This window comes from Neopelma chrysocephalum, unplaced genomic scaffold (assembly GCF_003984885.1).
Source record: "Neopelma chrysocephalum unplaced genomic scaffold, ASM398488v2 Primary Assembly neopelma1_24, whole genome shotgun sequence".
Taxonomy (NCBI): domain Eukaryota; kingdom Metazoa; phylum Chordata; class Aves; order Passeriformes; family Pipridae; genus Neopelma; species Neopelma chrysocephalum.
Window position 1 is genome coordinate 47,422,298 of NW_020897693.1, and position 17,971 is coordinate 47,440,268.

At 46.5% G+C, this 17,971-nt stretch overlaps 1 protein-coding gene across 4 annotated transcripts in view; it reads right to left on the minus strand.

The window, feature by feature from the left end:
- The window catches only part of LOC113963162 (exocyst complex component 3-like protein), a 42,403-nt gene that overhangs the window by 2,157 nt on the left and 22,275 nt on the right, over nucleotides 1-17,971 (minus strand). For all 4 annotated transcript variants that reach the window (XM_027674031.1, XM_027674033.1, XM_027674030.1 and 1 more), the window contains 8 exons: nucleotides 14,222-14,296; nucleotides 11,946-12,046; nucleotides 10,820-10,912; nucleotides 9,338-9,470; nucleotides 8,253-8,363; nucleotides 6,619-6,774; nucleotides 3,611-3,732; nucleotides 1,897-2,082 (listed from right to left, as the gene is read on the minus strand). In XM_027674031.1, the coding sequence (XP_027529832.1) occupies nucleotides 1,902-2,082; nucleotides 3,611-3,732; nucleotides 6,619-6,774; nucleotides 8,253-8,363; nucleotides 9,338-9,470; nucleotides 10,820-10,912; nucleotides 11,946-12,046; nucleotides 14,222-14,296 (972 nt within the window). In that variant the 3' untranslated portion in view covers nucleotides 1,897-1,901. The remainder of the gene's footprint in view (nucleotides 1-1,896; nucleotides 2,083-3,610; nucleotides 3,733-6,618; nucleotides 6,775-8,252; nucleotides 8,364-9,337; nucleotides 9,471-10,819; nucleotides 10,913-11,945; nucleotides 12,047-14,221; nucleotides 14,297-17,971) is intronic.

A 17,971-nucleotide genomic window follows, 5' to 3' on the forward strand; every position in this document is an offset into this window, starting at 1 on the left:
GCGAGATTCAAACAGTTGAAACATCCCTCCTATGCACTGACTCTTGCATGAAAATGTATTAACATTCACCTGCTGAAATTCTCCAGTTCCTGGGCTACACAATCCATGGGTCCATAGTCATGGGCATCATGCCTGCAGCCTGTCCTATCTAGACAAACCTTTTCACTCCTCTTCTTGAAGGACATTTCATGCAAACACGAAACAACCAAACCTAGCACTTTTTCCAAGTCCTCCCACTTCCATATACAGAGGGGACAAATGTGTTCCTGATGAGGAGAAAGCAGTTGATTCCCAAGGTACCTACAGGTCACACCCCAGAGCATGACAGCAAAATCCCAGGGCTGCAATGGAAGAAGGAAGGTGGCACATTCCATAATTTCACAAAGGTGGCACATTCCATAATTTCACAATTTCTAGTACCCCTGAGCTCAGGTGAGCTGACCAACCTGTGCTACACATGTGCTTCCACTGCAGTGCAGACTCAGCCTGGTCTGCTGGGATGTGGGAGCCTATTTGCCCAGGGGACTTCATAAAATAGGAGATTAAGTGACTTACATTGTTTTAAAAACATGTTCCTGGATATCTTTACTAAAGCAAAGGTGACACCATGGGTAATTTCTTTAAAGGAGGGTACAAAAATGGGTGGCTGATAGCCAGTTCATTATATCAGAATCAGTTTTCATTAAGAAGAGGAAGCTTGTGTGCTTATTAATTGTTTCTCTAATTGCTTTCTCTCCCTGCTACCAGGACAGCCTGCTGTCTGCCTGTGCCTGGAGGCCCCGGGTCAGAGCCCTGCATAACTCATCCCTGATCTGCTAACATGGGTAACTATAAATAAACGGTGACACCTGAGAGCGCAGGAGGTGGAAAGGGACTGCGCTTCTCAACCTGAGATACTCAAACTAGTCAGCTTATCCAACAGATTGACTGGTGACAATCTGTAGATATTAAAGTGAGAGGGACTATTTCTGATAACCAAGGGATCTGACCTGGCCAAGATAAAACAAAATTCTCTGGCTCTGAGCTGGATAAATTTGGACTAAAAAGAAGTTGCTGATTATTTAAAGTGAAGAAAATATCTACATGTTCTCCACTAACAAGTATTTTAAAACCATGAGGAACTGCTCAGCTTTGGGATCTGCTGCAACTTACCCCCCCCCCCCAAAAAAAAGCCCAGTTTGTGACTACAAAAGAGGCCCTTGGGAGACTGAAAGGCAATTGCAGGTGCTCCAAATGAGCATTGGCAATTCATGCCAAGAGATTTAACACCTCACAGTGACAGTCATCCCTCTGATTTAACTCTCCTCCCTTCTGCCACCAGCTGCTGCTGCCAGCATGGGGGGGGCACACTTCCCTCTGGTTTTCACAGCATGGCACAGTCACTTAAACAGGGCCAAGTCCGGTTCAATTAATGCAGCTGTCATGGAGGGGGCAGTGGTGGGGCTCCCATATCCCTCCCCTCGGCACCAGGGAAGCAGGAGGACCACTGAGAAGAAGATCCCTTGGTGTGCCCTACCAGGAGGCAGCAGCACTTGCCTGGGAGACCCTGTTCATGGACAGGGTAAGAGCTGGGAGGGAGAGGATGCTGCAGAGAGACCTTGCTGCAGGAACACACAGACAGGAGTGAAAGATGGGGAGGAAGAACCCTGTCTTCTCCTCTGTCCCTTCTTAACTGAATCACACATCTAAGCATTCAGCACCCTGCACTGCTTACAACATGATCCTCCATGACTTGGAAGTCTATAGGTGGAGAAAGGGAAGTAGAGCCAGCGTACAGAGCAATGAGGACCTTGGGGAGGTGATGTTACAGCCATCATTGCTCCACCTCCCTGTAAGCAGGAATGCCTACACCTGTACAGGTATTCATGTTACACATAAGCACACACACACACCTACCTTTGCTAACAGCAGAGGCAGCCACAGAGCCCATATTTTCTAGGTTTTACTTCTATATCTGCAAAAAGTAAGTTTGCTTCTGTTTCCGATTCCCTGCAATTGTCTTCGAATGCCTTCAAGAGAGCAGTTCTGTCTTCTCGGCTGAGCGAGTCTTTGATGTCCAGCACCGCACTCAGATGTTCCTTCCTTTCCAAAAGGGTAAGAGGACAGGTCAACAAATGAGTCAAGGAGAAAAACCTTGCTTCCTATTACTCAGTTTTGCTGGACGAGACCAAAGACTGGAAGCTGCTGAGCTGCTTTCTGACACCCGCTGGCTACCTAAGAAGGAGGAGGCTGTATCACAAGGGTTGTGTGGGACGTGCCTGAGCTCATGGGTCCCAAGCCCAGGGCACACAGCATCCCTGTGAAGTTGTGGAAACCTTCAACTCGAGTTATTCCGAGAAAAAGACTTGTATCTATCACAATAGGTTTCAGATAACTCTGCATTTGACCATTTGGAAGCATTTTTGACATCTTTTCCCCCCTCGAATGGTGCTAATTCTTGTTCATCTGGAAGGTTATAGGATTTTTGCTCTACAGAGCATTGCTTCGCTGAGCAGCACCATATTAGATAGAAGGCAAATGTATCCAAGCCAAACAGTTTTAAACATACAGAAATCTGTTGTAATCAAGAACAGTGCATCCACTCACACCAGGATGACCTCCTCTGAGACCTGGGTCTTCTGAGTACTTTCTATGCTCACTTCCTATACTATATATATATTATTTATGTATGTATGTATATACATAGTAAGAGAGTAAGAATCACTATGCTGTATCAGATAAGCAGCTTTTTAGCTCAATAGCATCCTCAAAAGTAGTAAATGTTTAGGAAAAGAATACAGAAACCAGATGAAGCATAACAAGATCTCTCTTTTCATTTTTTTTTTCTTTGCTTCTGGCAGTCTACAATTCAGAGACTTCCCTCGCTGGGGGTTATATCATGACTGTCATGTTGAATAGGCACTGAAATAATTATCTAGCACAAATTGTCTGCTCCCCATTTGAAACTATTCACACTTTTGGCCTTCACAGCATCCTATGACAGAGAGCTCTTCCCTGCAATCATGTTAGGTTGGAAAAACACAATCGCTAGCACAGCACATCAGAACAAAAGATAGATGTAATAAACCACAGAACCTTGAAACAAATGCAGTTAGCTAAGACCTCACCTTCCTAGTAAAAGTCGTGTTTCATTTCTGTTAACAGCTTCCTGTAAGAAATGGAAGTGTATATTCTTGCTGAATGCACCTGGAATTTTGTGGAAATAGTTATACAAGGATTGGTAAAGTATTGAAGCCAAAAGCCAAGTGCTTGGAAGTTATGAAATGCCTGAGTTAAGAATATTTTTGAAACCTTCACTTGACACATATGTGCCTGTAAATTCTCCATTCAGGTAGCATTTTCCCACAGCATTTCTGCTTTGTTGACAGCCATTTCATCTATCATTCACCTTTACAGAAGTATATCTCAGCTTCACCAGTTCATGTCTGGCAAAGTTATAAACTGTGTTAATCAGCATCTGCCAAGAGGCAGCACTGAGTACACTCAAAGGTGACCATTGTGCCTGGCCCAGCACACTGCAAAAAGTATCACAGGACTAATACTGCTGTAGGTCTTCTGGTGTCAACTAATCACATCAAAGTGCAGCAGACAGACAAACAAAAGACATTACCTGAGCTCAGGAAATTCTTTGAGAATGGGCAGAAGAGCTATTTCCATCCCCTCAGCGTCGGAAGCTTGAATAAGTTCTAAAATTGCTTTTATGGGATCCTTGAGGGTACCAGCTGCAGGACCCTGAGGAGAGAAGCAAAGGTGTGTTCAGGGCAAGGGAAAGAGCACACAGTGTTAAGAACTGGACTCATATCAGACTGGGTATCTCTCTGTGTGAGTTAGGAATTTTGCTGGACTGTCTATCCATGTATAGAAACCTGTTTTGCCCCCAGGGTAGGAGAAGAGAAACTGGGGAGCAGTCATGGACTGCTTCCAGGGTGACTGGGCAACTACCTTCAGCAGTGCAGAATCCCCTCCTGCATTTACTTTGGCAAAGGAAATATACCTCATTTTTCCCTAAATTGCCTGTCCTTTCAAGACTATTTCACCTTTTGTGGAGTGTTTTGCTTCCAGAGGTAAGCACAGCCCTCTCTTAAGCCTGCGTGAAAGCAAGCTCTGTTGGCCACACATGCTGGCATTTCTGCTGCCCCAAAGCAAGCCCAGGGACAGAAAAGAGACCTTAGGGAGAGGATGAGGGAACACAGATCCTCTAACAGAAAAAAAGGGAAGCAGGGCCGAAGAGTGTAAATAATATGACATGGTTGGTAGATGCTGCATATGATCAGCTCCCTCTAATCTGGAGCACACAGGAGAAAAAAAAACCTCATCAAAAAACATACAGCATTTTCAGCAAAGCTGGAGAAGCAGAATGCAGATGAACTGCCAAGAGAGAGCTTCAGGTCTTGCTCACATTTTTCGTCAGTGCCATAATACAGTTAAATTGCTTCCCTGAATTATTGATGCCACCACGTCAACAGAGACTCTGTGACAAAGCAAACCTGGAGAACGGGATGCCAAACTGGGGCAGGAGAAGCCCAGGTTTCCCTGATCTCCACGGGGCGCTGGAAAGAGCAGGTCACATTCTCCACGCGGCACCTCCGCACTGAACATAAATTAAAAATAATAGTAATATTTGAAGACAGCCTTCCCCCTCTTCCTCTGCACTGCAGACACACAGCATGCCTGGCTCAGCTCAGTGCACAAGCTGTACTCAGCTCCTGAGGCACCGGTACTGTACAGCTTCATACTTGGCAAGCTCACTATTACAAAATGCTAATTAATTTGAAGGCGTCAGATTCGGTTAAGCACTATACAGACAAGTAAGGTCAGAGGTAAACAGCCTGCAGTCTAAAAGGAAAAAAAAAAAGAGGTGTCTTGTCAAGCAGTGTTTAAGTGCCTTTGACATGTACTGCTCTTAGGAGAGAAGGAAGGTATTTCCTAATGTGTTCTGAGGATGGAGGGGAAGGAAGAGCCCGAAGAGAGGTGATAGCAGGGCAGAAAGCAGGTGCAGCCTGTGCAGCAACTGCACAATAAATTCAGTCTGCAGTAGAGTACATATTTTGCATGCATAACTGTGTGCCTCATTCGACTGAGGATCAGGCTGTCCCCTGCAAATCGCTTATGCATTTCATTCCCAAGGTTTTCAGTGCTCCCACCTCAAGTAAGAAAGTGCACAGACTGGATATGCAGGCCTAACCAGATGCAGACTTTTTTCACCCAAGCTAAATGTAGGGTCTTGATAGATAATTAGATTACCTGTATTTCCTCTGCACTATAAAACCAGCTTTCTGTGCATATTGCAGCCAAAGCTAATGCTGAGCAGAGCATTACTGGTAAACTTCAGAGTTAAGATTAGAGAACCCTCCTGCTATTCCCCATGGCTTGATTGCTCAAAGCACTGACTCATTTGTGATTGATCACTACAGGAGAGGTGGGTCTTCAGCTAAAAGCACTGGCAGCTTCCAGCTTTCCACCATGAAACTAGTGCATTAATTGTAATAGCTCTGAGAGGTTTTTAGAGAAGCCTACAGACCATTTTGATTTCATTTTATTCGTTGGACAAAGTAAGAATTGCTGACAAATTACTTGCAAGGGACTCATCTGTGAGAAAATAGATTTTCAATCCCTAGCACTTAAATTGACAAGTTGTGAGAATTACTCAGAATTTGTGAAATTATTAAAATCAGTATAGCCAAGGGGGCTTATAAGCTCTGTCACATCTGAGTCCTGTTACCAGACTGACTTTGCAACCAGTACCACTGTGCTGCTCAGCCCAGCCTCTTACAAAGCACTGTGCCTGGGCACTCTCAGCCTGCACTTGCTAATGAGCCATGCCAGGGACATTGCACAGCAGTGATTCTCCAACTGGAGCAGCTGCAGGAGGGGATTCTGCTACCATCGCAGTCCTTGCCCTTGGGTAATCAAGAGACCCATGTGACAGCCTGGTGGCCCTGCTTTTACACCCAATCTATCCCTTCTGCAATGCACCTTTACCTTTTAGTGCTGTGAGGTGTTAGCCCTGCAGGAAGACTCGTTCCTCCCCGCAGCTGTCACCAACCACAACAGCATCAGCATGTTTTTGCCTGTGGGGAAACGCTGCAGCAGGGGGAAATGGCTCACACAGCCATCATCCCAGATCTGAGGGGCTGGGAAGGGCCTGCGGGGTGGGAGGAGGATGGATGGAGGGATAACAATGCACACCCCATGTCCAGGGAGGAGCAGCCGTGAAGGGCAATCCATGGAGCAGGTGAAGATGTGGAGCAGCCAGTTTGGTTCATCACTCCAGAGGCTCAAGAAAAGTGCTGCCCCTCCATGCCATGTACCCAAGGCTTGCTGGGGGGAGCTGACAGCTTTGGAGCTGTCTCACCAGCTCAGAGGAGCACGCCTCATTTTTATGTCAGTGGCAGGAGTGCGAAACTTGCCTCCTCCAGTCACACATTTCAAAACCATGAACTAACAGCTTCTGGCAGATCAGAAGTGCCGTCAGCACATCTGACTGTCATTTCTGTGAAGCTGGATACCCCTGCAGTAAAAACTCTTAAGCTTTTTTGTTGCTTTCAGAGTCTTTTCTTCTGCCGGTACCATTCTTGATGACAAGAGAGCAAAACTGTAACCATATCAAAGACTTACTAAGCACTCTTTAAAGATGGCTTGCATCATCCTATGATCTTCTTCTATCTTGTTGACAACCTTCCTCCTCTGCACAGAAGATGTTTTCCTGGGAGTGGTCAGGAGAGCCTGCACATATTCTGTAATAACAATGGCATTGACAGCCTGGACGAGGGCCTGTTCCAGAGCAAAGACACCCAGATTAACTTCCCTGGACTAAGCAAGGACCAGACCACACCTACAGGACTCTGAGCAGTGCAGACAGTGGATATAGTGTCCATGCAGATGGCTGTCCCATTTCTTTGCTTAAGTATCCCATTAAAATGCTTGGTCTAACACATGGGGTAGCTCCAAGCTGCATGGAGATGACATAAACACTGATGATAAGTGTGGAGACATCCAAGCAAAAGCAGTGGAACCAATTACCTCAGCCAGAGGTCACTCACACTCCAGAGCTGCAGCAATACTTGGCATGGCTAACAAACACATCACCTGGCAAGAGCTTGGACTACAGACAAAGCCAGATCCACTCTCCCTGGAGCATCTACACTGGACACAAGGCCATACCCTTGGCACACAGCTGTGGCTGAGCACAGATAAGTCACCTGGGTATCTCCCTCTGAGTCATCCCGAGAACTCCAGTGTGGAGGAACTCCAACGGGCTAAGGAACTCCAGTGTGGAGCCCCTGAAAGGGCTGAAGAGCATTTCTAAGGGGAGAGGGGCTGCTGCACAGAAACCACACTTCATTAGCAACTGAAATGAGAGCAGTTTTAGGCTGCAGTCCAAAGGTACAGGAAATCCCCAGCCCTGTCCAGAACAGACAAAGCAAGAGACAGAGAGCTCTGGCACAGTGTTTTGCCACCAAGCTGCTGCTTGCCCCAGCACTAATGTGACATAATGTCCAGTGACAGGCTCTGAACAACAGCAGAATAGCTCCTATTTTTTTACCTTCTATTGCCTTTTTCCATATTGCAAAATGCTAACTAAACTCACTGTCAAAGAGACTGCAGACCTGGGAGCCCCCTGCTTTAGAGGGACATATGTGGCACAGGTAGCAGCAGCAAATCCAGCCTGAATACAAAAGAGGGTTCCCCAGGTACCAAACTCATTGCTGAAGAGACAGACTCAAAGGGTGTTGTAAGATTCTAGACAAATTATTTAGGTTACTGTAAAGGTGAAAAATCTTGGGCTCTTTGTGAGGTTTTTCTTTGCCAACTTTCTGTGTCCTTTAGGAATCTGGACATTTCACTCCTCTGTGTCCTCTCTCCATCAAAGGGACAAATACTCCTTACAAATAAGATTAAAGCACATTAGAAGCTGAGAAGATTTCCAATATGCAGGTATTGTGGCAATGGTAGGATCAGAGATGGCCCAATGCTCCCCCCTTTGTATTTAGGAGGTACATTCAGTTTCCACATTTCTTCACTTGCCGGTTTCTCTGCTGTGATAACAGAAAGGTCTCAGATGTCACTATCCAGCTCTGTTGGATAGAGGAACTGGACTGAGACCACTAGATAATTAAAAGCCCTTCTGACAACAGACAAAACTGCAGTTTGGGTTAATGTTCAAATATTGCGCCATCCAGAGGTTCAAGGACTAGTTTTAGTGATTTCCTAAGTAACATCTCTTTCTCACTTTCTTAATTATTTCTTACCTCATACATATCTGTTTTTTTCTTCCCGAAGGCCAAAAAGCTTTGCTTTAAGGATTCAAGAACGTGGCCAAAACCACTGTCACACTTTTTGAAGTGGTTCTTCAGTGTTCCCTGAGGAAAAGGCACAGACAGAGTCAAAGGGTGCACATGTAGTGACACCACACAGTCAGCAGACACGGATTATTGTGCGTTTGCTCTTTCTGCTCTCGGAAACAGACTCCTCCACAAGCTGCAGCATCCTGTGCCTTTACTTCAAAGAAAAGCAAAACATAAAAGAAAGAAACAATTCAAACTCAGGAAGGATGTACTAAGTTCTTAAGCCCAAACCTGGAAGACTGAAAACCTGAGCCCTGGCTCTCCTGTTTCTTCCCAGGGTTGTCCAGGCTCCCTGTCAGAACCACCCCCAGTTCCCATCTCAGTGTGTGGGCCCATGGGACAAGCTGGCAATGAGCTCTGGAGACCAAAACTGTATAGTGTAGCCAGGGTTTCTTTTGCTATTTTCCTATTGCTGCCTCCAGCCTGCTCAAGGGACCTTGTGTGATGAGCCTGAAGATGCTCAGGGGAGTTTCCCAGGGAAATGCACGACATCACACACTGAGGAGCCTGCAATTGTGTGTTACCTAGACAGAGCCCAGGATTGGAAGGGTGTCTGGGCTAATGGGCTGATACTGGCAAGTGTGAAGGGAGGGGAACTTCTCTCAAGGGAGGGACACATTTCTGGTCAGTCTTCTCTGCCTCCTGACTACCCACCAAAGCCTTGGGCTCTGTGAGTTATCACTGCCCTGAGAAGATGCCTAGCTGCTGGGGATGAGTAGGTACTTGGTGAAATTCAGCCCTTGGGGTCTGGATTCCTAGAGACACCATGGGGTGCCTACTTGTAGCACAACAGCAACACTACAAACAATGGAACTGGGATCCCAAAACTGGAAAAGTGAAGCTGTCCATACACAGATTCTGACAAAGCAGAGGAGCACTTGGGACTGGAAGACCAAACTATGGTTGCACCTTTTCCAGATCAGGATATGACACTGAAGTGTGTATCTTCCCTACAGTCTGAAAATAGTGTTAAAACAGGTGTCCCCTACCTTGACTTTAGAAGTGACTGTCTGCAGAAAACGCTCTGTAATGTCATCTTCCATCCTGTCTAGAAATCCATTTACCTTAAGATCCTGGCCAGTGCTGGCACTGCAAATGTATGTTAGCTTAAGCCAGACAGTCCTGTTAAAAAAAAATATTAAAAGTATAGATCAGATCAAATAAGGCTATTCTCTCAGATCAAGACACTACTGTAACCAATACGACTGCCTGGGTAAGTGAATGGACATATGCTCAGGTTCAGGGCTAGCTCAGTGACCCACATTTGTGCACCCATCTTTTGGATGGCTCTCATTAAGACACTGCCACAAGGACAGGAAAGCTCAGTGCACACAAATGCCACTTGTACTCATCACTAGTGAGATCAGATCAGTAAAAAATTCTAGTATTTCCAAAAATGAGTAGGCATGAAGTGGTCTTGACAAACAGAGGCTGAACGAGCATTCTGTGTACCTCAGACAACCTACAAATACAAGACAATTATCTTCCATCATAACAGTCTTCAAATCAGCAAATCCTGGTTAAAATTATCACCAGCTTGAAACTAGATATTTTGCAATCTGGAAAAGTTCAGTGTACAACTTCGTTCTCAGGATCACTGTGAAGAATTACATAAAAAAGACTCATAAGTATGCAGTCTGGGATCCAGCATCAGCAACATGCAAATACAACAAACAAAACAGCTACTGAGGCTCAACACAAGGCTCTGATGTCAAGTAATCACAGTGCATATGCTGGATTTTGGCATTTCGCTGACTCCAGAGATCCCCAGATAACTTTGCACAGGAAGAAGTGAAGCAACTTTGTTTTCTCCGTTGCTGCAAGTGCTTCTGAAATTAGCTCATAGGTGCAAACAGCCTCCTCCACCCTTCTGTGCTTTATTGCTTCCCTCCTTCCTAGCAACCCCAGGGAGAGCCTGGCATGGTCCATGGGGCTTCATTCAGCAGAGCACTGAAGGTTGTGCTTACCAAGTGCACTCACACACATATCTCAGCACAATCTTTATGAGGCTTTCGTGCTGAAGAACGATCAGGCCAGTGAAAGGAACCACAGCACAACACAAACAGGGGTAGCCAGGATACTGTCCCCATATGTGACACAGCACTGCTGCCAGCCTCCTGCTCAGTGCCATGGGCACCAGGAAGGTGGAGATGGTGGATCACCAGCTACAGCCTCTGCACCTGCAGGACCTGGGAGCAGGCAAGCAGTAGCAGCACAGCACTGCCAGTGCAGCAGTCGTGGCCCTCTGGCCAAGGTCACAGCCCCCATCTGAGCCTCCCTCTCTCTGGGGCAGCCAGGGCAGCTCTGACAGGGTCTTGCTGGCAGCAGCTGGTTCCCTCCATGCTTCAGGGTTGGTGTGCACAGGGTTGAATGCTCAGATCCAGCTGGAGGCAAGGTTGGCCTCAGAGCAGACTCAGAAAGAAATCAGACAGCAGAAAACTCATTTCACTCCCCAGGCTCTGGTTTCTAACCTGAGAAGGCAGCAATTCTCTAGGATTCGTAAGCTGCTGCAGATTGGTGGGCAGCCATCAAGCTGGAGAAAGCTTCTTACTTCATCTTCATAGCTAAATTAAAACAGGAAGACATATCTTTAATCTGGCATGCTGCATAATGCATCTGACAGCAGTAGCCTGTCAGCAAACCAGAGAAATACTCTGTGATTGTTTGTCTTTTCAGTGTACAGTTTCACTCTGCAAGGTGGGATCTACAGTATTACAAAGGCAATCTCTGCCCTGCCCAGCTGGTGAGGAAGGAGAGCACAGGAATGGCACAGGGAGAGCCCTCAAGCTGCCTGAATGCCCCTGATATGGACCAAGAGGCAGGAGGTTCATTTTACGATTGTTATTGCTGCAAAACCTGTTTCTGGGAAGCAACTCAGACTTTGCCGATGGAGCTGTGGAACAAAGACTCAGCGTGTATGAATAACCCACAAAGTCTGTCGACTGCTTTGTTGCAGCTTCCGTCTCATGAGTGGCTCCTGGACAACCTTGTTCTATAGGAATTTCTTTCTCTCATCATGTGGAGGGCCAAGGATCTTAAATGAAACCTCCTTCTGAAACATTCACCTACAACCAGCATTTTCTAATGCAGGGTACACATAGGGCGAGAGATGCCCAAGTGAAAAAAGAAGATAAAGGGAGTCAGAAGAAGTGGTGAGAGGGCAGAAGATGGGAAAAAGACATTCATCCTCCTATAAAACCAGGACAAAGCAGAGGTCCTCACCCCCCCATGGAGCCAGCAGGAAGCACTGTGCCTGGGAAGAACAGCCAAGGTAGGAAGGGCCAAGCCTGGGCTCTGGCTACATGGCTGCCCCTCTTCCTGGCTGTGTTTAAGGTCTAAGTCTCTCCAGAACATCCCCCAAGGCTTTAAACTGTCCTGGCAAGTCCAGATGCACTTTGTATCCTCAGCTTTAGCCCAACAGCAAATGCTGAGCACGTGGAACAGCAGTGAAGCACTGTCTATCCAGAAAGAGCTTGGCAGAAAACAGCCATCAAACTAAAGATCCAGGGGAATACAGCATCCCCAGTTGCTACATAAGGATTTCTTTCTTTTGAGCATTAAGAATGTTATCAAGGAGGGAAAGAACCTCCTTCCTACCTCTCCAGGAACCTCAGGCACTGCTCCAGGCACACAGCTTCCACCTTCTCGCTCAGGCTCTCGCTGACACGCCTGGCAGCCTCTGTCTTCTCTGTTAGTATCTGTGGATTTCAATGTGTGAGAGGAGGCCAGGCCAAAGCCATTTGTTACCTATGCAGTGAACAGGAATACATCCCACTGCTCACCTGCTCCAAACCCCTCTGCCCTCTAGGCAGCAACTTCTGCTTAAGTTTTGAGAGCCCTTACAGCTACAGTGGAAATAAAAGTATTTTTCAGGAGCCAGATTTTAATGCCTGACCCTACATTTTTGCTACCACTGTTTTTGTTGTGGTCAGCAGGCTGGAGTCCAGGAGAAAGCCTGTCTCTGCAGATGTTCTCTGCTGGCAACATCCAGCCTGGCAGCTCAGCTCAAACAAAGACCTGACATCTGCAGGAGCACCTGTGCTCCTACCTGACTCACTCTCACAGACAAATCTGGGGGCAGCTGCTAAAAAAAAGGTTAGGCAGCTGTATCTGTGTGCCCTGCACCTCTGCCAGGGTCTCTACCAGGAATGTCTGAAGAGGGCATCTATCACCTTCTCAGCCACCACTGCTCACACCTGACACAGCAGCGTGTGTTAAACCCTATGGTGTTATGTCTTGCCCCACTGACCCCAGCTGGGTGGCTCAGGTGTCTGCAGGAGGTGGGCTGTGCCAGACAACTCAAAATTCACCCCATATCAGGCAGGCTTGAGCAGGTGGCAACTTAATGCTGCCCATTAGTTGCTCTGTGGAAACAAAAGCTTGCAAGGGAAGGAGAGCCAGATGGATAAAAGGAGACAGATGGCCTCATAGGCTGTGCTCTCCCAGTGCTCGTCATCCAGAGACAAAGGGTGGCTCACATCATGAATGGGTTTTTCCACTGCTCACAACAGATGTAAAAGCTCACCCAAAGGGACAGGATAAAATATGCCACCCCAAAGTGTCAGGAAATCATGGCTGATGAGTTTCCATGACACCCTGTTCATTTTTTATCTGATCTTCAGTGTCAGCTTGTGAAAATTGAGGAGGCAGTAATTTCATAAGGGTTTCCTATTTATCCAGGCTTTTCCATCACCCACCCCAGAGCATTTGAACCTGTCAGTTTCATACGCAGCAGAGAAAACCACTGATGCTGAAGCATGGCCAGATGCTGAAGATATGAGGACCACAGGATTCAAACCAGGCTTTGTCCTAGTTCCTGCTAGAAACCTTTGCTCTGTGAGCCAGGACCAGGAAAACAAATCATCTTGGTGGCTAAAAGTCCCCCTAGAACCGGTACATCACTGGGTACATCACTGCTCCACCACTCCAGTGGGCACAGGGCAAGATGGGGAGCAAACAGTCCCTGCTGTGAGCTCTGCACTTGATTTCTGGGTTTGAGTTGGGCCAGAAAAGCTAGTTTTTGCAAGTTAAAGCTGTATCCTCACTAGGAAGGACAGCTGCAATGCCTCCAGTGGAGTGCCTGAGGCTGTCTGCCATCCCAAAGGACCATGGAGCTAATTTCCTCTTTCATGACCTGAAAGAGGACTGCTGCTGGGGTGGTGGTAGTGGAGAAGAAAGATAACAGTTCTGGCAGCCCACATCCTGCCCCTGACCTCCAGCATCATTTGAGCCTACATGTGAACTCCAGGATTTGCTTTAATCCTTCTGCAGGTCTTGATCCAAACGCCCTCTGGCCGTGGTATGTGCTGCTCATAAATCAGCAGAGTGTGCTTCTGCAATGCCCTTGGAGTGCTCACCTTTGCTGTGCTCTACAGTGTCCCCTCTCACCGCCCAACCCACGAGGGCAGCAGTCACAGCTGTACCCAGCACAGGGCAGGGAGCCTGTCTGCATTTGCACTGCCAGATATGGGGCCCTGCCACAGCTTGGCAACCCTCACTGCTTTTGTAGAAGTGCTCTGCAGAACTCACAGAGAGCAGAGTGGTTAACATGCACCATGACTTCGCAGAACATTACATAAATATTCAGATGCATAAATGAAAATGCAACTTCAGTTTGAATTAGCTAATCTCAGGCTTATTTTTATTTTAGTTATTTTTTTTTCTTTTAGTTATTTTTTTTTCTTTGTCTATGCACAGGACAAAAACAGGTCTGGGAGCAAACAGGCACAGTCTAAGTATGGCAGCTAACTGGCAAGCTTTTAACACATTGAGCTTAGCCTGAGACATGCAAAACTGGGTCTTACCAAATACCCACATATTTGTGTGCAAAAACAGGACTGCCCCTGAGACCTTTTTGGTTCCGCCCGGTTTACCTGAATAACTGCGGCATCTGTACAAGGGGGTTTCCCAATATCAAAGGCTTCTTTCAGCGCTTTCCCTACTTCCCTCTAAATATTAAAAGAAAAGAAAAAGAACAGTTGAGATACAGTGGCATTCATAATGAGTTAGATTTCCCAGCCTCTCATTATGCGTTTGGGCTAGATGAATTTCTGCCTCTATTTTTTTGGCTGTCGCATTTAACCCAAAGCCTGGCTATTTTCCATCTGACCTAATAACATTGTTCTGTTTTGTTCTACATTGTTTGTTTGAGTTTAAATGATTTGCAGCTTCCTTTCATGCCAGTGTCAGCTTGGGTTATCTACAGTCTTCCCTAGTTAGCTTAGCTGAAATGAAGGCGCCCACACAGCAAAACAACGCTTAGACACACAACTCGATGCTGCCAGCTACTGTAGCTGAGATTTTCCATCCTTCCCAGCTCCAATCGGCACCCACATAAACGAGCCAGCACTAATTAAAAGCATTCCCTCGCTTGAGCCAGGGACTTGTGAGTGCAAAGAGGATTGGGGTTAGTGTTTAAAGCTACTGTCATGATGAGATGAGCCCCATGAGGCTGCACAATGGGAAATTTCCCAAGACTTGGCTGGCTTACAGTAGTTTGAATGGGTTGTAAAAACAAAACTAACACTGCAGAGAAAGGGCTTGTTGCTTAAAACATGATCTGACCTTTATAGAAGCTTTAAACTCAAAAGCCTGGCTCGTTTATTTATTCTTTCATTCCTCCATCTTCCTCCAAAGAATGTAAAGTCTGATCTGCCATTTTTTCTCTTTGTTCTTTTCTGGCTGATGAATTAGGAAATTTGTGGCTGTCAACTGAAGAATTTCATCAAAAGTATATTTAGAACAACTGCTCTCCCATACTCACTGAAAAGTGTTAATCAAAGGCAAATAAGCAGTTGTAAACAACTCGAGAAAAATTCTTTTCCTCCGGAGTGTCATCACCTGACTGTGAGCAATTGTGTGAACACGATGTGCTGAGATAACACATCCCAGCCGAGCTGCACAAACACTTCCAGCCTGCCCCAGTTGCACACTAAAATGACCCAGCTTAAGCCAACATGAAGGTCTTGCTTCCCAGTGGGACAAAGCATGGTTTAGTGAGTAACTGCAAGGCAATAACTTGTTGAGCCATGGTACTTAGTTGCTTTGGGTCAGATGATGTGTCTGAATTAACACGAGCTTGTTGTTTGTAGCTCTGCATTGATACCAGCACCTCAGGCACCAAGGCTCTGAGCTGCAGAGAGGACCAGAATTTCTGCTGTAACAAACAGGCCCAGTTTCCTTCTTGTTCCTCCCTGTCTGGCCAAGATATGGCATCCCATGTTGCAAAGCCTCAGATCCATGGATGGTCAGTCCATCTGTGCTGACTGCCCAGCCAACTGCTTCCTCTCAGAAAATGCAGGGGGCTAAGCTATAACCTGGGTCCCTCTTCTCTCTGGCTGCTGTTTTAAAACATGCAAGAACTTAACATCCTTGAGACCCCTATGTTGCTACCAAGTGTGGTCAAAATTGGCTAAGATGGGTGGGAGTGCACTGCTGACACACTGGCAGGAAAGTGGCCAGAATGACTGCACAACCTTATTCGTTTGGGCAGCAGCAGGTCCTCAGCCCAAATTCTCCAAAGCACATGGACTACTCAGTCCTCTTTTTGTCTGTTTGAAAAGATAGAGGTGTCAGGGGGGAGAAGACACAGACCCAAGTGATCCTTTGCAGGTCAGTGTAAACCCTTCTCATTTTTCACCTCTCAGTATCAGAATGAACACTGGCATCATGCTGGAAGGTTTGCCTTGCACTCATGTCAGATTCCCCAGTACAGCAGGGGCAGAGGTGACAGACTGACCACCCAGTCAATGGCACCATCATTTTCAGTTCACCAACCTTGCAGCCTCAAAGGCACAAAGCTCCCTTGGCCCTAGGCATGTCCAGGCTGAGGGAATGCCACTTGCATGCTGAGCTGACCAAGTTCCCCACAGAGGTGTTTGCAAGTGGTTTTGAACCCCACATGGCACCTGAGCTCTCAGCACCTTCAGATGTGGTCACAGTTCTTGCCGCTCATTACTGTTTAAAGTGCTTTTAGTATGCAGAGATATCAGGCTGGCACTCCCACTGATAAGACAGGTATTTATAGGCAAAGCAGGCCATGGCTTATTCTGGTCAGGCTCTTCTAATTTAGAAAAATTTAGTCATCCATTGAAGTGGCAAAACACACACTATGTGATTTAGTCACAATTATATATGACAATTGTTCAGACATAACTGACAGGAATTTTGCTCAATAGCATCTTCCTCTATATCTGGAATAATGAAGGGCTGAAGTATCCTGGAACCAGAAACAGAGGGATAAAGCAGGTTTTATAAGCTATACCACTGAGCTGAGTGAAGCGACATCCATAATTTTTCCATATGGAATCAGCTTATGTCCACTTAAGCTCATTAGCTTGAATCTGGAGCTGGTCCCAAGCTGGCTAGGTTTGAAACAAGCCGGGGCAGTGCTGTGCTACACTCCCCAGCACTTCCAGTTCTGCTCTCTATGTATAATGCAGCACTGTGTAGAGCTGCAATGCTTCCAGATCCAAGGTGGCATGAAAAAATACGGCCAACTCAGGGTAGCATGGCACAAGTGCTCGTAACCCCTGCCAGGTTGAGGTGAACCTGCTCAGCACTTCGTGCATCATAGAAGCAGAAAGCCCACGGTTAAGCAAAAGCTTTCTCCAGCTACTGTGTTAGAGGGAAGTTATTAAAAAAAAACAACTAAAATCTCCATCACTGTTAGTCAGCATCTTTGAGGGCTTGTCAATGACCCAGAGACATGCCCTGAAATAACCTCAGTGGCATTACCCTGAGTAAAGTCATTTCCTTCATTGAAACAAGTGCTAAAAAAAGACCTTAAGAACATGTGGTCTTCCCCAGGGTAATGATGAGAAACAGCCCATAAAGATACCTAATGTTAAACACTGAAACCAGTAGGCTTTAACATATTGTCACCAGCTGGCACTTTTACTCCCATGTTTGTGACTACCTTCGTGTTCTCCCTCAGGGAATAGGTCTTGAGGAAAATCTCTGCAATTTAGAGTACTTTCCCTGGGATGATTCAGCAGTTTGCCATATAATTTTCCCTCCTCTCCTCCCCAGGGGCTGGTGGAAATGGAAAGCCAGAGAGATGAGTGTGGTAACTCCTGCTGCTGCATTTCAGCTTTAGCTGAATATGAAAGGCCCCGCTGAGTTTTGCAAACAACATCATTTCCTCTGGAATTAACATGGTTTCCTCTGAAATTCCCCTTTGCTACAACACATCTTCCCTGCTTCATTTGTATTCCACATGTCTCAACAGAATTCTTCAAAGGGGGAGCTTTGCTGAGAAAAGAAAGAGGCGCTGCAGCCCTAGGGCTGGGGTCACCTGTGGGATCACATGGCAGGATGCCCTCCTCTGACCTTACAGGAGGGCTGCTGGCTGTGCACCAGCTGCACATTTCCTTGTGCTGAACTCTGGAAATAGTCTTTGCTATAACCTCAGCAGTGTCAATCCAGCAGGCTGGAGAGAGCTGTGAGGGGTCCACATACAGGCAAACCCAGCAGCCTCAATGTTCTACACAGCTGTAAAAAAATCCAACCATTGCACACAATGGGCTCAGTAATAGCGAGAAGATTAACAGCACCTTGAAACGGCTCTCAATAAGGAAGTGGATTTCACCCATAGCCTTCCTTTCCTCCAGATTCATGGGCTT